General features: G+C 45.4%; 1 protein-coding gene across 1 annotated transcript; it reads left to right on the top strand.

Moving 5' to 3' along the window:
- Nucleotides 1–3351: 3351 nt before the first annotated feature.
- On the top strand, nucleotides 3352–22772 carry LOC115194215 (NXPE family member 3-like). The gene is made up of 6 exons (XM_029753699.1): nucleotides 3352–3551; nucleotides 15384–15495; nucleotides 15609–16372; nucleotides 16526–16596; nucleotides 16687–16908; nucleotides 21867–22772. Exons 2-6 carry the CDS (start codon nucleotides 15403–15405, stop codon nucleotides 22415–22417), a joined length of 1701 nt encoding a protein of 566 aa, XP_029609559.1. The 5' UTR covers nucleotides 3352–3551; nucleotides 15384–15402; the 3' UTR covers nucleotides 22418–22772.
- The last annotated feature ends 1342 nt before the right edge of the window (nucleotides 22773–24114 follow it).

The raw sequence follows: 24114 nt of genomic DNA, 5'->3' as shown, positions 1-24114 counted from the left end.
GACTCTCCTAAACTTCCTTCACCTCTCTATCTCTTGGTGGTTTGTACTTCAACGACGGCCCCGTCCAGCCCGTTATCCCTACAGTAGCTACCTATTAGTGATCGGGTGTTTGGCTCTGGTCCTGATGTTACTGGTTATGATCGCCTTCCTGCAGAGGACCCAAACTGAGGCGCAGAACTGCTGCTTCGTGTTCTGGACGGGGGGGGGTGTGTGTGATCGTTCTGATCTGCTGGATCATAACTGGTGTGTGAGATCCCTAATTCAGACACACGTGGACCTTTTTGAACAACTTTTTAAAATGTATATTTTTGTTAAGATAATCACGGATTTGTATGTGATTGTAAATATCAACAAGGATGGAAGGAAGCATTTCTAATGTGACGGAAAAGGGCCATGTCTTTCTCCTACTTGTGTCATAACATTCACAACATGTATCTAATTAGACATTTATTTGAATTCCAAACACTTTGACTACTATATTCCTGTGATAATTGGCTGTTGAGACTGTTCAGCTTTTGTTTTGTTTTTTCATGGAAATTCACTCAATTCATTTCCCAAAACAAGCCACAACCAAACCATCACCAACCGGAGCTACAACCAGACAATCACCATCCCAAACGACTTAAACAAAACTCTATACCTGTTTGCTTTCACTACCTGTGTGCTCTGGATTGGGGTGATTGCACTGACATTGGTTGCCCTCAAGAAGAAACTAGGCATTGTACAGAACAACATAGAACAACACACATACTGGTTCTTCATTCAGTTGGACCAGTCAGCAAATGATGTCCAGCAAATATTATCCTTCGCATTGCTGCCAACCACAGTAGTCTCCATCTGCTTTTATGTCTACTCCTCTGCCTATCCGGGGATAGCAGGAAACTCTGCTCCCTCCCTGTACATGGATAGTTCTGCCCTTGTAATCCTTGGGTGGGCCGCCTAAGCATTTTTTTCAGGCTAGGATGGAAAAACACTTTCACTGTAAACTTAAACGACTAAAACTAGATATAGGATATTAGAACATATAATGGACCTCTATGTTTAAATAAATAATCTTTGAGGACTATCAATCACCAAAATAAAAGATAGACAGGGCAAATGTTCTCAATGTGTCGCACTCTGTGGTCAAGCGGCGCATGAGGTGGAGGATTGTTATCCATGGTGCTGTGGATGGTTACAGCAGACTTGTTGTGTTTCTGAAGGCCTCTGACAACAACAGGACTGCCACAGTCATGGAGTCATTCGAAGCAGCCATCACCAGCTACGGAGTACCATCCCGGGTGAGATGTGACCGGGTGGTGGAAACAACCTTATCTGTGCCTTCATGGAGCAGTTCAGGGGTGGTGAGAGGGGAAGTGCCCTCAGAGGAAGTAGCACTCACAACCAGAGGATAGAGCGGCTGTGGGGGGACGTCTGGCATGGAGTCTCCAACGTTTACCATGACCTGTTCACCTTCTTGAAGACGGAGCAGATCATCAACATCAACAATGAGGTGCACCTGTGGGCACTGCACTTTGTGTTCCTGCCACGGTGAACAGAGATCTTACTGTGTTTGCCAGTCAGTGGAACCACCATGGGCTGAGGACTGAACAACGGCAGTCACCTCTGTAGTCGTTCGTCTCGGGTTCCCTGGCAATGCAGAGGGCCAATCTGACAGCAGTAAGGGATTTGTTCGCCCCAAATTCAACCACCATCAGCTCCTCCAACCACCACCTCAGCTCCCCCAACCACCACCTCAGCTCCTCCAACCATCACCTCAGCTCCTCCAACCACCACCTCAGCTCCTCCAGCTCAGCTCCTCCAACCACCACCTCAGCTCCCCCAACCACCACCTCAGCTCCCCCAACCACCACCTCAGCTCCCCCAACCACCACCTCAGCTCCCCCAACCACCACCTCAGCTCCTCCAACCACCACCTCAGCTCCCCCAACGACTGGCGCCGCAGCTCTTTATTGGTCGGAATGGGTGATTGTGCCACAAATCCAGTTCACCATCAGCAACACACAGATGAAACTGTTGCGGACAGTAATTCCATTGGAAGGCCCCAGAGGCAGCCTGGGAGTTGACAATCTACAGAGGGTTATGGCAGTTATATCTTCCCTGTGGCTCAGTTGGTAGAGCATGGTGTGTGCAACACCAGGGTTGTGGGTTCGATTACCACGGGGGCCAATACAAAAGAAAATGCATGAAATGAAATGTATGAAATGTTTGCATTCACTACTGTAAGTCGCTCTGGATAAGAGCGTCTACTAAAATGGAAATGGAAATGGAAAATTCCCCAAAAAAATGAATTGATTTTTATATTTATATATGTTCGAGCAAAAGAACACACCATTAACCATGGCAAAATGTATATAATTGCAAGAAATTTGCTTTAAAACTTCAACATTTTCTCTCAGCTCCATGTAAAAATGTGTAGAATTGCAGGAAATTAGCTTTAAAAATAGAAAATGTCTCTACACCGACGAGATGGGGGCCTCTACGTTTTCAAAAATTCTGTCACGCCCTCCACCTAAACCCATTTTTTTATCCAGAAAAACCCTGTTATAATTTGGCAAGCTGAGTTTGATTAGCTGAGCACCTTCCTGATGTTGGGACCACCTCAAGGAGCAGAGCATAAACGACAATACTAAATTATCATTCACATGTTATGTTCAATGAAATGTGATGTCAACCGAATAGATGTTCTCATGACAGAACCTTATTTTGGGTTATGACAGGGTAAGACATTAAGATCACGGTGCATTATAAGTTATTCTTCAAGATTAAATGGGTTAGCTGTATATCATTAGACGAAATTAACATTGAATAGCAGAAAATCTTCCAGATTGTTCCAGAAAATGCCCATACAGTCACTACCTTAAAAAGCCATCAAGTTAGTTTTTATTACACTCATATAGCAGTCAATACTAACTGAAATCCATGAGTGTAACAGCAATTTCCAGGTGAACCAAAAAGGAGAGCAGTCGTTGATAAAGTCAATCAAATCAATCTGCTTTCCAAGTTTTTTTGCAAACAGGGAGAATATCATTCAGCACAGAAGCAGAGAAAAATGTCTAAATCGTCTTCTCTGTATCAGACCCTTATATTCTAATCACACAGTACCAAATGTACTGTAAACACTGGCCTGAGAGGCGTGAAGGAAGGTAAAACAAAAGACAGTGATGTTGTCATTACCCAGAAGAGCTAGGAACGCAAGCATTTCACTACACCCACAATAACATCTGCTAAATATGTTTGTGACCAAAAAAAATTGATTTGATACAATACAACTGTGCTTTGCCCAGTCTGGCGAAAGCCTAAATCAACATATAGATAATAATTACATTCAAGTCTAGAGACCTGCTCTCATACTTTCACCTAGTATCCTCATTGGACATGATTGCGCCTTTCCACCTTCGAATCAACATCGTCCGGTTCGGTTGTTCTTTTACAGTTCCGCATTAAATAGTAATTTAATTAAACAATAACAAGATTGCAGCAGACAACCCAGTCAGTCAGTAGTGCTCTTTTGGTCCGTCTTCGCTACAAGGATTCTGTGGCTAAATCAGGTAACAGAGGACTACACATGGTACATTACCGTTGTATGAACAATACAAGGTTGATTTCAAGAAATATAAATGGAAGGTAAAGTACAATAAAGGAATTGCTCAGGCATTTCCTGGTTGTATGGATTATTAAGTGTTTGCCTGGTTTCAGTTTATGTGACAAAACAAGTATAGTGAAGAGAATCATTGTACAATTTAAACGGCTGTGAAATATCTGTTCAATAACCAAAAATGATGTATAGAGTAACTGTATGTATAGCCTCTTTAAAGGGAAAATGTCACTCAAATTACAAAACAAACCACTATCTCCAAATGTTAACTTTTTATTATTTGTGTGTGCCCAAAATCCAATGTAAATCAGTATCCCATATATTAGCATGTTTCGCATCCAAATTATACCAACATTTCTAAAATGGATTGTGTTGCTCAATAATGTTAATTGTTAGATGATTTTAACATGAAACATGAAGGGTTGGGCTCAAATTTACCCTAGCTGCCTATCCTACCCAATGATAATGTGAGGTGCATTCGGAAAGTATTCAGACCCCTTGACTTTTTTCACATGTTGTAACATTACAGCCTTATTCTAAAATTGATTAAATACAAAAAAATACTCATCAATCTACACACAATACCCCATAATGATAAAGCAAAAACAGGTTTTAGAAATGTTTACTAATTTATAAAAAAATAAATAAGCAGAAATACCTTATTTACCTAAGTATTCAGACCCTTTGCTATGAGATTCGAAATTGAGCTCAGGTGCATCCTGTTTCCATTGACCGTCCTTGATGTTTCTACAACTTCATTGGAGTACACCAATGGTAAATTCAATTTGTTGGAAATGATTTGGAAAAGCACACACCTGTCTATATGAGGTCCCAGAGTTGACAGCGCATGTCAGAGTAAAAACCAAGCCATCAGGTCGAAGGAATTGTCCATAGAGCTCCGAGACAGGATTGTGTCAGAGGCACTGATCTGGAGAAGGGTACCAAAACATTTATGCAGCATTGAAGGTCCAGCATTGAAGGTCCATTGAAGGTGCAGCGGAGGATGTGTTCATCATAAAGGATTTAATGAATCACATGAACACTACAAAATAAACAAAACGACCAGCAACAGTTCTGTCCGGTTACACACTAAACAGAAAACAATCACCCACAAACCCCAAAGGAAAAACAGGCTGCCTATGTATGACTCTCAATCAGCAACAACGATCTACAGCTGTTCCTGATTGAGAGCCACACACGGCCAAACCAAAGAAACAAACCAACATAGAAAAATAAACATAGAACGACCACCCATGTAACACCCTGGCCTAACCAAAATAGAGAACTAAAAACCCCTCTCTATGGCCAGAGCGTTACAGTACCCCCCCCAAAGGTGCGGACTCCGGCCGCAAAAGCTGACACTAAAGGGGAGGGTCCGGGTGGACCTTCCTACGGCGGCGGCTCTGGTGCGGGCCGTGGACCCCGCTCCACCCTCGGCTTAGCCCACTTAGGTGGCGCCCCTGGCTGCGCCGGAGGACTGGCGGCCGACTCTGGCTGCGCCCGGCTGGCGGGCGACCCTGGCTGCGCCCGGCTGGTGGGCAACCCTGGCTGCGCCCGGCTGGCGGGCGTCTCTGGCTACATCCCGGCTGGCGGGCGACCCTGGCTGCGCCCGGCTGGCGGGCGGCTCTGGCGGCTCCGGACAGGCGGGCGGCTCTGACGGCTCCGGACAGGCGGGCGGCTCTGGCGGCTCCGGACTGGCGGGCGGCTCTGGCGGCTCCTGACTGGCGGGCGGCCCTGGCGGCTCCGGACTGGCGGGCGGCTCTGGCACCTCTGGCCCAGGATTCACCAGGCTGGGGAGACATGCAGGAGGCCTGGCTCTGGGCGCAGGCACAGGACTCACCAGGCTGGGGAGACCCACAGGAGGCTTGGTCCTGGGAGGACGCACAGGATAGACCAGGCTGGAGAGACCCACTGGAGGCCTGGTCCGAGGAGGAGGCACAGGATAAACCGGGCTGTGGGGGAGCACTGGAGTTCTGGTGCGTAGGCTTGCCACCCAAACTCCAGGCTGAATGCCCACCTTTGCCCGCACGGGCGGAGCGCAGGCATAGGCCGAACTGAGCCCTCCCAGAGACACAGTGCGCAGCGCCGGTGCAGGATAGCCTGGACCGAGACTGCGCACCGGAGACCAGATGCGCTGAGCTGGAACACTCCGACCTGGCTCGATGCCCACTCTCACATGGCACTTGCGGGGGGCTGGCATGTAGCGCTCCGGGCTATCAACGCATACTGGGGACACCGTGCGCTTTACCGCATAACACGGTGCCTGACCAGTACTGCGCTGCCTCCTGTAAGCACGGGGAGTTGGCTCAGGTCTCCAACCTGACTCTGCCACACTCCCCGTGTGCCCCCCCAAAAAACATTTTTGGGGCTGCCTCTCGTGCCTGTTGCGCTCCCTTGCCTCATACCAGCGCCTCTCAGCTATCGCCGCCTCGATCTCCCACTGCGGGCGGCGATACTCCCCAGCTTAATCCCCTCCTGGTGCTGCTCCTTCCTCCACTGCTTGGTGCGTTGTTGGTGGGTGATTCTGTAACGGCAGTCGTTAAAATGAGACCAAGGTGCAGCGGAGGATGTGTTCATCATAAAGGATTTAATGAATCGCATGAACACTACAAAATAAACAAAACGACCAACAACAGTTCTGTCCGGTTACACACTAAACAGAAAACAATCACCCACAAACCCCAAAGGAAAAACAGGCTGCCTATGTATGACTCTCAATCAGCAACAACGATCTACAGCTGTTCCTGATTGAGAGCCACACACGGCCAAACCAAAGAAACAAACCAACAAAGAAAAATAAACATAGAATGCCCACCCATGTAACACCCTGGCCTAACCAAAATAGAGAACTAAAAACCCCTCTCTATGGCCAGGGCGTTAGAATAAGTCATTTTTCCAAAAATTCTTAACAGACAGATTATTTCACATTTCCATTGGGTCAGAAGTCTACATACACTAAGTTGACTGTGCCTTTTAACAGCTTGGAAAATTCCAGAAAATAATGTAATGGCTTTAGAAGCTTCTGATTGACATCATTTGAGTCAATTGGAGGTGTACCTGTGGAGTCAATTGGAGGCCTACCTTCAAACTCAGTGACGCTTTGCTTGACATCATTGGAAAATCAAAGGAAATCAGCCAAGAAGTCAGAGAAAATTTTGTAGACCTCCACAAGTCTGGTTCATCCTTGGGAGCAATTTCCAAATGCCTGAAGGTACCACATTCATCTGTGCAAACAATAGTATGCAAGTATAAACACCATGGGACCACATAGCCGTCATACTGCTCAAGAAGAAGACGCGTTCTGTCTCCTAGAGATGAACATACTTTGGTGCAAAAAGTGCAAATCAATCCCAGAACAACAGCAAAGAACCTTGTGAAGATGCTGGAGGAAACAGGTACAAAAGTATCCATATCCACAGTAAAACGAGTCCTATATCGACATAACCTGAAAGGCCGCTCAGCAAGGAAGAAGCCACTGCTCCAAAACCACCATAAAACCGCCAGACTACGGTTTGCAACTGCACATGGGGACAAATATCGTACTTTTTCGAGAAATGTCCTCTGGTCTGATGAAACAAAAATAGAACTGTTTGGCCATAATGACCATCGTTATGTTTGGAGGAAAAATGGGGAGGCTTGCAAGCCGAAGAACACCATCCGAACCGTGAAGCACAAGGGTGGCAGCATCATGTTGTGGGGGTGCTTTGCTGCAGGAGGGACTGATGCACTTCACAAAATAGATGGCATCATGAGGGAGGAAAACTCTGTGGATGTATTGAAGCAACATCTCAAGACATCAGTCAGGAAGTTTAAGCTTGGTTGCAAATGGGTCTTCCAAATGGACAATGACCCCAAGCATACTTCCAAAGTTGTGGCAAAATGGCTTAAGGGCAACAAAGTCAAGGAATTGGAGTGGCCATCACAAAGCCCTGACCTCAAACCTATAGAAAATTTGTGGGCAGAACTGAAAAAGCATGTGCGAGCAAGGAGGCCTACAAACCTGATTCAGTTACACCAAATCTGTCAGGAGGAATGGGTAAAAATTCCCCCAACTTATTGTGGGAAGCTTGTGTAAGGCTACCCGGAACATTTGACCCAAGTTAAACAATTTAAAGGCAATGCTACCAAATACAAATTGAGTGTATGTAACTTCTGACCCACTGGGAATGTGATGAAAGAAATAAAAGCTGAAATAAATCATTCTCTCTGCTATTATTCTGACATTTCACATTCTTAAAATAAAGTGATGATCCTAACTGACCTAAGGCAAGGAATTTGTACTCGGATTAAATGTCAGGAATTGTGAAAAACTGAGTTTAAATGTATTTGGCTAAGGTGTATGTAAACTTCCGACTTCAACTGTACTGTTGCTTGTCAAATTAGGAAGTATATTTGCTTGACCTCTATGCGGAGCAATGCTGGTAAAATTAGCTTTTAAATTGTGCACTGTTACCTCTGGAATTCTGAAATGTAATGCTAGAAAGTGTCTATTTAGGGTTGATAAGTTTAACTGCAAGCCAGCGTTATGTATAGGCTATAGTGGTCATGAGAGAACATTGCAGCAATGCATAAATGCAACTACATTCTACATTTATTAGCTGCGTTGTGTTTCAGAATTACATCACGTTGTCAATGTAATTTTTCTTGACAGTATTACCGTTGTTGCTTACAGACGATTTTATCAAAAGGTTCAAACAAAGTGCATGGGTATTGAGTGAATCAGATCTTGTCTAGAGATTGAGTGGGTCATTTGTAGAAAGGGAATTAGAGGAATTGTAATGATCTTCCCTACTTTGCTAAGTTAAGTTGTATGGCTAGCAATTGTATTGGGCGGCTCGGCTATGGTTTATTTGACAAATGTGCTACCTATTTAAAAACGATGCCGCCTACTGTACCTGTGTTGATCTCGATCATAGGCATATAGCCTAGGCCGGCTATTCCCAAACTGAGGTACGCGCAATGCCGTCGGGGGTACGGCAAATAAAAATCTGATTCAAATTTTCAAACAGTCCATTTAGATTTTCCAACAAGGCTATACATTTGGGTGATGTTTTTTTTCTCACCTGAGTAGACCTCGATTCACTGCAAAAAAATACAATTAAACCATCTAGTGTTCAGCGAAATAACAACACAATGTCAAATACAGGTAGCCTAGTCAAATAATTAACATCCAATCACATTATACGTTACTCTCTCGCAGGAAACCTTCACTCTTGCGCAGACATTTAGAAACTAAACATGCCAATTTGAAAAATAAGCAACAGGAGGTTTTTTGGCGAGGATTCCGATGACTTTCGAGTAGTAAGACATGTACACAACGCAACAGATACTATTAATAAGAAGGGGCTAGAAGCATCTTATGGTGAGCTACCGAGGGGTTAGGACAGGCAAGCCCCATACTATTGTGGAGGACTTCATTCTTCCTGCTGCCACAGATATGGCTGGGACAATGCTGGGGGAAAAGGCAAATAAAACTATACAGACAATGCCTTCATCAAACAGCACTGCTTCACATGGCAGGAGATGTTTTGAAACAATTACTGCTTCGCATACAAACCAGTGAATTCTATGCGTTACAGCTGGATGAGTTAACAGACGTGGTGGGCCTGACACAGCTCCTGGTATATGTCCGTTACATTTATGGGAGGTCAATTAATTCTGCAAACCACTGGAAACCAGGACAATAGGAGAGGATATTTTTAAAGTACAGCACAGCTTTGTGACATCAAATGGACTTTTACAACATTCAGATGTGTGCTGGTTATCAAGGGGCAAAGTATTGACACGTTATTTTTAAATTGAGAGACTAGCTTAAAGTTTTCTTTACTGACCATAATTTTCACTTGTCTGACCGCTTGCATGATGCCAAGTTTCTCACACAACTGGCCTATCTGGGTGATGTTTTTTCTCACCTGAATTATCTGAATCTAGGATTAAAGGGACTCTCGGAAACTATATACAATGTGCGGGACAAAATTGAGACTAGATTACGAAGTTGTAGCTCTTCTCTGTCTGCATTAACAAGGACAACACACAGGTCTTTCCATCATTGTAGGATTTTTTGTGTGCAAATGAAGCTTACGGACAATGTCAAATGTGATATAACGAAGCGCCTGAGTGAGCTGGGTGCGCAATTATGCAGGTAATTTCCCGAAACGGACGACACAAACAACTGGATTCATTATCCCTTTCATGCCCTGCCTCCAGTCCACTGACCGATATCTGAACAAGAGAGCCTCATCAAAATTGCAACAAGTTCTGTGAAAATTAAATTTAATCAAAAGCTACTGGCAGATTTCTGGATATGGCTGTGCTCAGAGTATCCTGCCTTGGCAAATCGCATTGTTAAGACACTGATGCCCTTTGCAGCCAAGTACCTATGTGAGAGTGGATTCTCGGCCCTCACTAGCATGAAAACTAAATACAGGCACAGACTGTGTGTGGGAAATGATTTAAGACTGAGACTCTCCAATACACCCCAACATTGCAGAGTTATGTGCATCCTTTCAAGCACACCCTTCTCATTAACCTGTGGTGAGTTATTCACGATTTTTGATGAACAAATAAGGTTTTATATGTAAGAGCAAAAATATGTATTATTATTATTATTATTATTTGTGCCCTGGTCCTTTAACAGCTCTTTTTCACTTCCCACGAGCCGGATTGTGACAAAAACTCACACGCATTCTTATGCTTAATAAATGTATCATATAGTGTGTGTGTGTGTGTGTGTGTGTGTGTGTGAGGCAGGCTTACAATGATGGCAAAATACATTTGAGAGTGCGCTGACCCTGGTGCTAGAGGGGTACGCAGTTGTAGGTTGAATGTTTGAAGGGCTATAAAGTTTGGGAACCACTGGCCTAGGCTAAAAACTCAAGGAATGAGGTAACTCCTATTTCAAGAGAGAATAAATCAAATAAAATATTATTTGTCACATGCACAGAATACAACAGGTGTAGACCTTACCATGAAATGCTTACTTACAAGTCCTTAACCAAGAATGCAGTTAAGAAAAATAAGAGTTAAGAAAATATTTACTAAATAAACTAAAGTAAGAAAGTAACACAATAAAATAGCAATAACAAAGCTATATACAAGGGGTACCGGTACCGAGTCAATGTGAGGGGGTACAGGTTAGTCAAGGAAATTGAGGTTATATGTACATGTTGGTAGGGGTAAAGTGACTATGCATAGATAATAAACAGTGAGTAGCAGCAGTGTAAAAAAAACTGGGGGTCAATGCAAATAAGCCTGGTATTTTGGTATTTGGTATTTTATTAGGATCCCCATTAGCTGTTGCAAAAGCAGCAGCTACTCTTCCTGGGGTCCACACAAAACATAAAACATGACATAATACAGAACATCAATAGACAAGAACAGCTCAAGGACAGAACTACATACATTTTTAAAAAGGCACACGTAGCCTACATATCAATACATACACACAAACTGTCTGGGTCAAATAGGGAAGAGGCGCTGGGCCGTGAGGTGTTGCTTTATGTTTTTTGAAACCAGGTTTGCTGTTTATTTGAGCAACATGAGATGGAAGAAAGTTCCATGCAATAAGGGCTCTATACAAAACTGTACGCTTTCTTGAATTTGTTCTGGACTGGGGACTGTGAAAATACCCCTGGTGGCATGACTGGTGGGATAAGTGTGTGTGTCAGAGGTGTGTGTAAGTTGACTATGCATACAATTTGGGATTTTCAACACATTAATGTTTCTTATAAAAATAAGAAGTGATGCAGTCAGTCTCTCCTCAACTCTCAGCCAAGATAGACTGGCATGCATCGTATTTATATCATCCCTCTGATTACAATGAAGAGCAAAATGTGTCGCTGTCACGACTTCCGCCGAAGTCGGGTCCTCTCCTTGTTCGGGCAGCGCTCGGCGGTCGGCGGTCTTCTAGCCGTCATCGATCCATTTTTCATTTTCCATGTGTTTTGTCTTGTTTTTCCTCACACCTGGTTTCAATTCCCTCAATTACTTGTTGTGTATTTAACCCTCTGTTCCCCCCATGTCTTTGTGTGGGATTGTTTATTGTAGTGCTTGTGCACGCTCCCTGTGAGCGCACAACGGGTTATTTTTGTGCCCATTTATCTTGGTGTTCTGGATGCCGTTGGTTTTGCTTAATAAATCTCTGGTTATTACCCAGTTCTGCTCTCCTGCGCCTGACTTCTCTGCCGCCAATTACGCACCCCGCTACAGTCGCTCTGTTCTGGGACAGCTGCAGCTTAACTAGGTCATTCGTTGCAGCACTGGACCACACGACTGGACAATAATCAAGATTAGACAAAACTAGAGCCTGCAGAACTTGCTTTTTGCAGTGTGGTGTCAAAAAAACAGAGCATCTCTTTATTACGGCCAGACCTCTCCCCATCTTTACAACCGTTGAATCTATATGTTTTGACGATGACAGTTTACAATCTAAGTTAACGCCAAGTAATTTAGTCTCCTCAACTTGTTCAACAGCCATACCATTCATTACCAGATTCAGCTGAGTTCTAGAACTAAAGGAATGATTTGTACCACATTTGATTAACTGTACAGCAGGGGGTAGAAGCTGAGGGTTGAGGGTAGAAGCTGTTAAGGAGCCTTTTGGACCTAGACTTGGCGCTCTGGTACTGCTTGCCGTGCGGTAGCAGAGAGAACAGTTTATGACTAGGGTGGCTGGATTCTTTGACAATTTGTAGGGCTTTCCTCTGACACTGCCTGGTATAGAGGTCCTGGATGGCAGGAAGCTTGGCCCCAGTGATGTACTAGGCCATACGCACTACCCTCTGTAGCAGCTTGCGTTCGAATGCCGAGCTGTTGCCATACCAGGTGGTGATGCAACCAGTCAGGATGCTCTCGATGGTGCAGCTGTAGAAGTTTTTGAGGATCTGAGGACCCATGCCAAATCTTTTCAGTGTCCTGAGGGGCAATAGGCGTTGTCGTGCCCTCTTCACAACTGTCTTGGTGGGTCTAGACCATGATAGTTTGTTGGTGATGTGGACACCAAGGAACTTGAAGCTCCTGACCTGCTCCACTAATGAATGTGAATGGGGGCGTGCTTGGTCCTCCTTTTCCTGTAGTCCACGATCATCTCCTTTGTCTTGATCACGTTGAGGGAGAGGTTGTTGTTCTGGCACCACACTGCCAGGTCTCTGATCTCCCCCTATAGGCTGTCTCATCGTTGTCGTTGTTCAGGGCTACCACCGTTGTGTCATCTGCAATCTTAATGATGGTGTTGGAGTCATGCTTGGCCACGTAGTCGTGAGTGAACAGGGAGTACACAAGGGAACTAAGCACGCAACCCTGAGGGGCCTCTATTTTGAGGATCAGAGTGTCAGATATGTTGTTGCCTACCCTTACCACCTGGGGGCGACCCGTCAGGAGGTCCAGGATCCAGTTGCAGAGGGAGGTGTTTAGTCCCAGGGTCCTTAAAAAAGGCTTTACAGCGAAAGCAAAACATTAGATTATGTCAGCAGAGTACCCAGCCAGAAATAATCAGACACCCATTTTTCAAGCTAGCATATAATGTCACAAAAAACAAAACCACAGCTAAATGCAGCACTAACCTTTGATGATCTTCATCAGATGACAATCCAAGGACATTATGTTATACAATACATGCATGTTTTGTTCAATCAAGTTCATATTTATATCAAAAACCAGCTTTTTACATTAGCATGTGACGTTCAGAACTAGCATACCCACCGAAAATTCCGGTGAATTTACTAAATTACTCACGATAAACGTTCACAAAAAACATAACAATTATTTTAAGAATTATAGATACACAACTCCTTTATGCAATCGCTATGTCCGATTTTAAAATAGCTTTTCGGTGAAAGCACATTTTGCAATATTCTGAGTAGATAGCTCGCCATCACGGGCTAGCCTATTTAGACACCCACCAAGTTTAGCCCTCACCAAAGTCAGATTTACTATAAGAAAAGTTTGATTACCTTTGTTGTTCTTCGTCAGAATGCACTACCAGGACTTCTACTTCAATAACAAATGTTGGTTTGGTTCAAAATAATCCATAGTTATATCCAAATAGCGGCGTTTTGTTCGTGCGTTCAAGACACTATCCAAGGGTGACGAAGGGTTACGCGCCCGACGCGTTTCGTGACAAAAAATTCTAAATATTCCATTACCGTACTTCGAAGCATGTCAACCGCTGTTTAAAATCAATTTTTATGCTGTTTTTCTCGTAAAATAAGCGATAATATTCCGACCGGGAGTCGTTGTTTTCGTTCAAAGACGAAATAATAAAAACATGGGGTCGCCTCGTGCACGCGCCTCAGTCTCATTGTTCTCAGATCGACCACTATCAAAATGCGCTAATGTTTTTCAGCCAGTGGCTGGAATTACATCATTCAGCTTTTTCCCGCCTTCTGAGAGCCTATGGGAGCCGTAGGAAGTGTCACTTTGCCGCAGAGATCCCCTGTTTTGGATAGAGATGATCAAGAAGGCCAAGAAATGGTCAGAGAGGGCGCTTCCTGTTTGGAATCTTCTTAGGTTTTGGCCTGCCAAATGAGTTCTGTTATACTCACAGACACCATTCAAACAGTTTTAGAAACTTTAGAGTGTTTTCTATCCAAAGCTAATAATTATATGCATATTCTAGTTTCTCGGCAGGAGTAATAATCAGATTAAATCGGGTACGTTTTTTATCCGGCCGTGAAAATACTGCCCCCTAGCCATAATAGGTTAACTTAGTGATGAGCTTTGTGGGCACTATGGTGTTGAATGCTGAGCTGTAGTCAATGAACAGCATTCTCACGTAAGTGTTCCTTTTGTCCAGGTGTGAAAAGGCGGTGTGGAGTGCAATAGAGATTGCGTCATCTGTGGATATGTTGGGGCGGTATGTGAATTGGAGTGGGTCTAAGGTTTCTGGGATGATGGTGTTGATGTTAGTCATGACCAGCCTTTCAAAGCACTTCATGGCTGCAGACGTGTGCCATGGCTATGTCCATGTAATCTGGGTCATCTTCCAGATCTATGTGCTTCTTTCACAATAGACTGTAAAGGTGCTTACCTGTGTTCTCGACTCTTGCCATGTGGCGTCACAAGTATTATTTTCCTGGGACACCTCCAGCCTCACCCACCAGCAGCCAGAGGCTTGTGAAATCACAAGATAATATTGTAGGAGAAAAAAAAGGTTTAATCAGCTAGTTTAACCGGTGTACGATCTGATTTGTTACAGCTTTCCTGCCCATTTAGTTGCTTGCAACTATGTTGTATTTAGATTGCTTCATGTAACACCCCAAGCAACTGATGAGCAATTATTCTGCAACTTGGTTGCATCCAGTTGCAAAAACTTCTACTTTGTGAAACTAGTTGTAAGCAACAGTCAATCAAAACGAATGCTTTTGTCACCTGATCCATAGCTGTCAGTGCTGCAGGATCCGCAATCAAAATTAATAGAAGAGACATTAGCCTAATGGGTGCTTTAAATAAATATTTCCATCATGGAAAGTCATGGTTTATGTACATGGCTTAGTAGTGAATAAATGTACTTTTTTTGGTGAGGCTAGGTTGTTATAGTATTTTTACAAGAATATCAACTTTTTTTCTGCTCGCTTGCGTTCGAAAGGGGTAAAGCAATAGTCACATGGGAAAATATGAAATGAAGATGAAATTCTTAATCTGGTGTGCCTCGCCCAGATCAACATGACTTTGTATGGGGTCTAGTCTAGGTCTGATAAACGCACAGCGTGTTTTGGGATATCAAATACAGCTAAGGTAATTGGAGAAACATGTTAACAGTTACTAGCTTCTATGTGTCCATATAAAGGGGACTGGAGACTGGGGCCATGTGGAAGTGCCTGTCCAAATATGTCTGCATCTTCCTCCTGCTGGCCCTGTCAGGCGTCTTCTTCCTGTTCCGCAACATCAGCATTCTGGAGGTGAGGAGGAAAGTGATCTTCCCCCAGTACAAGTCCAAGCTTACTTCCATCACAATCTACCTGCGTTACTCTACGACCTTCTTCCCCTCAGTGATCTCTACTCTCATCCACAGTGGAAGTTGGACCTATGCATCTGGGAACTATGCAGCAACCACTCAGAGGGCCCTACTCCCCTGGACCACAATCAAAGCTGTAACCACCTGGGCCAGGGCCAGGAGCGCACACCTGAGGAGGCTCTGGAGGAGCATGACCTCCTGGAGTCCATTGCCTGCCCAGAGCTTCCGCCCAGGTCCATGTCTACACCCCTAGAACAGACCAGTGACCCTGCGCACAGCCTGTTTGCAGTGCTGCCAGCAGTGGGTGGGAGAGAGTGGCACGTGGGGGACCAGCTGGAGTCTCTGGTCATTATGAAAGATTTCCAGGGACGTCCCAAGAGCCATGGTGGGGACTTCTTGCTGGCTAGGCTGCACTCCCCAGAGCTGGGGGCGGGCGTTGCAGGACAGGTGTTGGACCACCAGAATGGGACCTACTCTGCCATTTTTCTGTTACTGTGGGAGGGGTCCGTACAAGTGGAGGTGACACTGGTTCATCCTAGTGAGGCAGTTGCTGTTCTACGAAACTTACGTGAAGAACAGCCCAACCGGGTGCTTTACAAGAGCCTGTTCCGTTATGGATTATTGTCTGAGACCACAATGTGTAACCTTTGTCTGCCGACCAACCAGGAGCCGCTGTGCAATTACACAGACCCCCACACGGGTGAACCCTGGTACTGCTACAAGCCTAAGCAGCTGCTGAGCTGTGACACACGGATCAACCACTTCAAGGCAGGCTACCAGAAAGATCTGATAACCGACAAAGAAGCACTGCTCTTCCAGAGGTTAGTGTGGCGTAAAAAATTGTGTGTGTGGCAATGAGCATTTTTACCTTAGACCTATGCAGACTTTTTTCCAATATACAATTACAGAATGTTGTTCAGGTGATTGTTATTGCTTGCTTTTAAACATTTCAAATGATTATTTTACTTTTTTAGTGGCGTAAACCTCAAAACACGTATTCAGGCTAAGGGGTCTGCCAGTGTCACTGTGCTGCCTAAGAAGAAAGGTAGGAAAAATTGTTGCAGTGTGAAGACAAATCTGAGAGTGTATGTAAAGTGCTGGTAGCTGGTGCATCATGTTTCCTCTCGTATTTCAGACAAACCAGAGGTGGAAAGCAGCCATGCAAAGCCAGCGCCTGTCAGGACCACTCCCTCTGGGTATTACTTCCAAGGGTCATGGCAGTCCCTGGGTGATGTCGTGATGCGCCAGTTTAATGATCCAACTGCCATTACTCAGTGTTTGAAGGGCAAGGTTGTGTACATGTACGGAGACTCCACCGTTAGACAGTACTATGAGTTCCTCACCAAGTTCTTGCCAGGTGAGTGCTGTTTGCCAAACCTATTACATCTCAAACTCAGCTGTTTCAGGTGCGTTCAAATTCTCTCTCTGTAGATTTGTTTATAGAGGGCTGTTGTGGAGCAGGTCGAGAGCTTCGAGTTCCTTGGCGTCCACATCACTAATTACCTAACATGGTCCACACACACCCACACATTCGTGGAGAGGGCACGGCAGCACCTCTTCCCCCTCGGGAGGTTGAAAAGATTTGGCATGGGCCCTCGGATCCTCAAAAAGTTCTACAACTGCACCATCGAGAGCATCTTGACAGGCTGCAACACCACATGGTATGGCAAATGTGGACAGCCCAGAACATCACTGTGGCCGAGCTCCCTGCCATCCAGGACCTCTATATCAGACTCCAACCACTCAAGCCATAGACTGTTCACTCTGCTACCATCCGGCAAACGGTACCAGAGCATCGGCTCTCGGACCAACAGACTCTGAGACAGCTTCTATCCCCATGTCATCAGACTGCTAAATTGCCAGACTGCTAAATAGTCAATTAATGGTGCCCTAGCTATCTGCACTGACTCTATTTTGCACTAACCCTACGCACACACACTAGACTATATGTGCAAACCATATACACACTCACTAGACTATATACACACATTACATTGACACTCCTAAATAAAACCCACACATATTCACATGCACACATACACACATAACACACACGCAGACCGACATAACACAAACACACATACGTACACATTACACACACACACTCTCACACACACACACTTTCCATAATCGTCATTTGCTGATGCTGCTCTGTTCTTTATTTTACTCATATTATTATCTATCCTGATACCTAGTGTCACGTCCTGACCAGCAGATGGAGCTGTTGTAGTAGTTTTGGGGTCAGGACGTGGCAGTCTTGTATGTGTGTGATTGTTCTGTGTTGGTCTTGTGACTCCTGATCAGGAACAGCTGGGGATTGTTGTTCCTGATTAGGAGTCATATATGTAGGAGTATGTTTGTCACTTGGTTTTGTGGGTAGTTGTTTTTTGCACTGCGTTGGTGAGCCTGCAAAACTGTTTAGTGTTGTGGGTATCATTTATTGTTTTGTCAAGTGGATGCTTTACTCCTTTTTTGTTAACTAAAATATGAGTATCCACAACTCCGCTGCATTTTGGTCTTCCCTGCAACACAACGAAGGAATTTGTGACAGAACTACCCACCACCAAAGGACCAAGCAGTGGAGAAGAGGACAGAGGCAAGTGAGGGAGGAATGTTGGAAGCAGCGCGCTCGGGAGGTGATGGATTCCTGGTCGCTGGAGGTGTTGACGGAGAGGATTGACTGGACATGGGAGCAGTTGCGGGTCCCCTGTGACAACCTGCCTGGGAGGCAGGTAGAACCTGAGAGGCAGCCCCAATAATTTTTTTAGGGGGGGGGCACAAGGGCTATTTGGCGGGGCGAGATTACAGCCCCAGGCCAGCTCCCCGTACCCTTGTAGGGCAGACTGGACAGGTCCCGTGCTTTGGGGTTGGGGCTGTGGTGAGGCCTGGGATTTTCAGGCCGGTAGGCAAGGTACCAGCGCCCCGCATGTGCCAGGGCGACGTAGTCATCGAGCCGGAAGAGGTGATGCCAACCCTGCACTCAAGACCACCAGTGCGCCCTTTCGGTCCGGTGTTTCCCGCTAGACGCACTAGCATGGAGGTGCGTGTTCCCAATCTGGTACGCCCAGTACCAGCACCACGCACCAGGCTTCAAGTGCGTAAACCCAGCCTCGCCAGTCAACAGTCACCAGAGCTGCCCGCCAGTCAACAGTCACCAGAGCTGCCCGCCAGTCAACAGTCACCAGAGCTGCCCGCCAGTCAACAGTCACCAGAGCTGCCCGCCAGTCACCAGTCACCAGAGCTGCCCGCCAGTGAGGAATCGCCAGAGCCGCCCGTCAGTGAAGAGTCGCCAGAGCCACACACTAGTCAGGAGCTGCCGGAGTGGCCAGACTGCCCCGAGCTGCCGGAGTGGCCAGACTGCCCCGAGCTGCCGGAGTGGCCAGACTGCCCCGAGCTGCCGGAGTGGCCCTCCTGCCCTCCGGCCCAGCCCGAGGGGCCCTCCTGCCCTCCGGCCCAGCCCGAGGGGCCCTCCTGCCCTCCGGCCCAGCCCGAGGGGCCCTCCTGTCCTCCGGCCCAGCCCGAGGGGCCCTCCTGTCCTCCGGCCCAGCCCGAGGGGCCCTCCTGTCCTCCGGCCCAGCCCGAGGGGCCCGTCTGCCTGGCGCAGCTATCGGCGCCACCGAAGTGGGCGTCGCCGAGGGTGGAGCAAGGTCCACGTCCTGCACCTGAGCCACCTCCAGGATAGGTGGGTTGGGGAGGGAGGGTGTAGCACAGTGCCGTCGTTGACGGCAGCCACCCTCCCTTCCCTCCCTTATTGTTTAGGGGTTATTGTTTATGGGTTTTGTTGGGGATTTTGTTTGTTGGTGTTTTTTGTTGTTAGGTGCATTCCGGGGTCTGCACCTTGAGGGGGGGTACTGTCACGTCCTGACCAGCAGATGGAGCTGTAGTAGTAGGTTTGGGGTCAGGACGTGGCAGTCTTGTATGTGTGTGATTGTTCTGTGTTGGTCTTGTGACTCCTGATCAGGAACAGCTGGGGATTGTTGTTCCTGATTAGGAGTCATATATGTAGGAGTATGTTTGTCACTTGGTTTTGTGGGTAGTTGTTTTTTGCACTGCGTTGGTGAGCCTGCAAAACTGTTTAGTGTTGTGGGTATCATTTATTGTTTTGTCAAGTGGATGCTTTACACCTTTTTTGTATCCACAACTCCGCTGCATTTTGGTCTTCCCTGCAACACAACGAAGGAATTTGTGACACCTAGTCACTTTACCCTGCCTTCATGTACATATCTACCTCAAATGCCTTATTAGTATCTATCCTGATGACTAGTCACTTTACCCTGCCTTCATGTACATACAGTTGAAGTCGGAAGTTTACATACACTTAGGTTGGAGTCATTAAAACTTGTTTTTCAACCACTCCACAAATTTCTTGTTAACAAACTACAGTTTCGGTTAGGACATTTACTTTGTGCATGACACAAGTAATTTTTCTAACAATTGTTTACAGACAGATTTTTTACATTTTACATTTACATTTTAGTCATTTAGCAGACGCTCTTATCCAGAGCGACTTACAGTAGTGAATGCATACATTTCATTTCATGCATTTTTTTTTTGTACTGGCCCCCCGTGGGAATCGAACCCACAACCCTGGCGTTGCACTATTTCACTTATAATTCACTGTATCACAATTCCAGTGGGTCAGACGTTTACATACACTAAGTTGACTGTGCCTTTAAACAGCTTGGAAAATTCCAGAAAAAGATGTCATGGCTTTAGAAGCTTCTGATAGGCTAATTGACATCATTTGAGTCAATTGGAGGTCTACCTGTGGATGTATTTCAAGGCCTACCTTCAAACTCAGTGCCTCTTTGCTTGACATCATGTGAAAATCTAAAGAAATCAGCCAAGATCTCAAAAAAAAAATTGTAGACCTCCACAAGTCTGGTTCATCCTTGGGAGCAATTTCCAAATGCCTGAAGGTACCACGTTCATCTGTACAAACAATAGTATGCAAGTATAAACACCATGGGACCACGCAGCCGTCATACTGCTCAGGAAGGAGACGCGCTCTGTCTCCTAGAGATGAATGTACTTTGGTGCGAAAAGTGCAAATCAATCCCAGAACAACAGCAAAGGACCTTGCGAAGATTCTGGAGGAAACAGGTACACATGTATCTATATCCACAGTATCTATATCCTATATCGACATAACCTGAAAGGCCGCTCAGCAAGGAAGAAGCCACTGCTCCAAAACCGCTATTAAAAAAGCCAGACTACGGTTTGCAACTGCACATGGGGACAAAGATCGTACTTTTTGGAGAAATGTCCTCTGGTCTGATGAAACAAAAATAGAACTGTTTGGCCATAATGCCCCTTGTTATGTTTGGAGGAATAAGGGGGAGGCTTGCAAGCCGAAGAACACCATCCCAACCGTGAAGCACGGGGTGGCAGCATCATGTTGTGGGTGTGCTTTGCTGCAGGAGGGACTGATTCACTTCACAAAATAGATGGCATCATGAGGGAAGAAAATTATGTGGATATATTGAAGCAACATCTCAAGACATCAGTCAGGAAGTTAAAGCTTGGTCGCAAATGGGTCTTCCAAATGAACAATGACCCCAAGTATACTTCCAAAGTTCTGGCAAAATGGCTTAAGGACAACAAAGTCAAGGAATTGTAGTGGCCATCACAAAGCCCTGACCTCAAACCTATAGAAAATTTGTGGGCAGAACTGAAAAAGCATGTGCGAGCAAGGAGGCCTACAAACCTGACTCAGTTACACCAGCTCTGTCAGGAGGAATGGGCGAAAATTCACCCAACTTATTGCGGGAAGCTTGTGGAAGGCTACCCGAAACGTTTGACCCCATGACTTCAAGCAAAGAGGCACTGAGTTTGTGTCCTTTTTATTTATACTGTGCAATAATTGTATTTTATACACATATCCAGATGTGGTGACTTTTTTAGGGATGGGAGAGATTCACTGAATATTTACTTGTATGGCTGTGGACAGGTTGGGGTTATCGGTTATCTCAAATGAAATCATTGGATAACAAAAGTAGGCTGTAATGATGAGAGTATAAAACTATTGTCTATAAAAGTGTGCTGTTTTCTGTCGATTTACACAGCTTGTGTCATAACGGGAGGTCCAAGGCATGTTCAATTAATTTGCATCCAGGTCGGGACCAGGAAATCTGGTCAAAATACGGACGAAGTCGGCAGAGAAGAGACATATTTAATTAAGGGTAGACAACAAATCTCAATCAGATAGTGATCAAATCTTGATCGCGATGGCAACAACCATGTTTATGCAAGGTGTAATCATGGCTTCTGTCATATATATCTCGCAACATTAATCTCCCTCTCTCTCTGTCACAGAGTTGAAGGATTTCAACCTTCGAAGTCCTGTGAATGCAGGGCCCTTCATGGCGGTGGACATCCCCCACAATATCCTGCTGAAGTACCGCAGCCATGGCCCCCCCATCACCTGGAACCCTCTCAGCATCAGTCAGCTGCGCTATGTAGCTAATGAGCTGGATGGCCTGGCCGGTGGCTCAGACACTGTTGTAGTCATCAGTGTTTGGGCCCATTTCTCTTCCTTCCCTGTGCAGGTTTACATTCGTCGACTCCGCCACATTCGAAGGGCGGTGGTGCGGCTTCTGAACCGGGCTCCGGGGACTGTGGTAGTGGTGCGCTCGGCAAACCTCCGGGCCCAAAGCCTAAAAGAAAGCCCCATCGTCAGTGACTGGTTTTCGGTTCAGTTGGACGGGGTGATCAAGGCCATGTTCAGGGGCCTGAATATCAAGTTAGTGGATGCCTGGGAGATGACCCTTGCCCACCACCTCCCACACAACATCCACCCGCACCCTCCGATCATTAAGAACATGATAAACACTATCCTCTCTCACGTCTGCCCAGTGAAGAACTAGCAGAGAAAGTACAATTATATCTGGCACAATTTACAAAATAACTAGCATGGGTGGAGCGTTGTCCGACTAGGTTACATGATTTATCACTTGAGCCTGCTAAATTTTAACATCTACGAGCAAAAAGTACGTCTCAACACCATTAAGAGTCTAAATGGCAATGGCATCCTACTAGCATATCTAGTGATGGAAAGATCGCCACAAATCAACATGTAGCTTTTGTCCAGGCTGCGATGTCCAAATTCCAAAGTTTGTACAATAAATTGCAATGAAACAGTTTTTTTTCCGTACAGTTGTGGTTTTATTCTTTGTACTGTACCTCTGCTTTAAAAAAGAAAGAAATTCACTTTTCAATCAAATAAAGCCATTTATGGAATTTTTTTCAAAGGTGTGTGAAACTGATGATGATGTCAGTCTTTTTGTGCCCACATTGGTTTTGGAGAAGTGTTTGGCAGAAAGACACCAACCCAAGGGACACCTGCCCACCGGGCTCAAAAGTTTTAATGATAAGGTTTCGCTGTACCGTTGTGTCCAAGTGCCGTACAGAAACAAGGGTGTGCAGATTTGTTGGCGTCGTGGTTGCACCACTACTACAGCAAAAACGGCCTGCTTCTCGCCCAACCAGGTCAACAATGTTTCTCCGGTAATATGGGTCAGATCATTTTTCTTCCTATAGCGAATCGCCATGACCGCATTTTACGTTCATAAACCATGTTGTGGGCCGTTCTAAAACTACTCACGTGTCGTTAACCGTTTGTTTACACTTTGTTCAGTCATGTGACATCATTGGCTAGCTAGCTAACAACCTTGTAACTTTACAAGTATATCCAAACATTTCAGGGCACAGAAAGATAGCTTCTTCAGGAGATCAATGATCATAGCAATGAATGCATGACAGATCTCTTGTATGTCATCATTACAAACCTGACATTTTTAAGGAGACAGTGTACAATTTTAAATGTATGCTGAACAAAAATATATACCCAACATGTAAAGTGTTGGTCTCATGTTTCATGAGCGGAAATAAAAGATCCCAGGAATGTTCCATACGCACAAAAAGCTTATTTCTCTCAAATTTTGTGCACACATTTGTAAAGATAAGCCATCCAACTGACAGGTGTGGCATATCAAGAAACAAATTAAACAGCATGATCATTGTGCTGGGGACAATAAATGGCCACTCTAAAATGTGCAGTTTTGTCACACAACACAATGCCACAGATGTATCAAGTTTTGAGGGAGCGTGCAATTGGCATGCTGACTGCAGGAATATCCACCAGAGCTGTTGACAGAGAATTTATTGTTCATTTCTCTACCATAAGCCGCCTCCAATGTCATTTTAGAGAATTTGGCAGTATGTCCAACTGGCCTAACAACCGCAGACCACGTGTAAGCACGCCAGCCCAGGACCTCCACATCCAGCTTCTTCACCTGCGGGATCATCTGAGACCAGCCACCCGGACAGCTGATGAAACTGTGGGTTTGCACAACCGAAGAATTTCTGCACAAACTGTCAGAAACCGTCTCAGGGAAGCTATGCTCTTCATGGATGAAACCCGGGTTCAGCTGTACCGGGCAGATGTTTGACAGTGTGTATGGCGTTGTGTGTGCGACAAGTGCTACCAATTTATTTATATATATATTTTTGCCCTGCCTGCTCATCAACATTTTCTGGTGCGGTTGTTTTTCTAACGTTCCTT

The sequence above is a fragment of the Salmo trutta genome, chromosome 5 (assembly GCF_901001165.1).
Source record: "Salmo trutta chromosome 5, fSalTru1.1, whole genome shotgun sequence".
In the NCBI taxonomy this organism is placed as follows: Eukaryota; Metazoa; Chordata; class Actinopteri; order Salmoniformes; family Salmonidae; genus Salmo; species Salmo trutta.
The sequence above is the reverse complement of the archived record's forward strand: the minus strand, read 5'-3'. Positions and strand labels throughout refer to the sequence as shown.

What these genes read in the sequence shown, in the direction of transcription:
- LOC115194215 (XM_029753699.1), top strand. Translation starts at nt 15,403, where the DNA reads ATGTGGAAGTGCCTGTCCAAATATGTCTGCATCTTCCTCCTGCTGGCC. An exon ending in GCAACATCAGCATTCTGGAG is followed by an intron (nt 15,496 to 15,608) that starts GTGAGGAGGAAA and finishes TCTCATCCACAG; the next exon opens with TGGAAGTTGGACCTATGCAT. An exon ending in GAAGCACTGCTCTTCCAGAG is followed by an intron (nt 16,373 to 16,525) that starts GTTAGTGTGGCG and finishes TTACTTTTTTAG; the next exon opens with TGGCGTAAACCTCAAAACAC.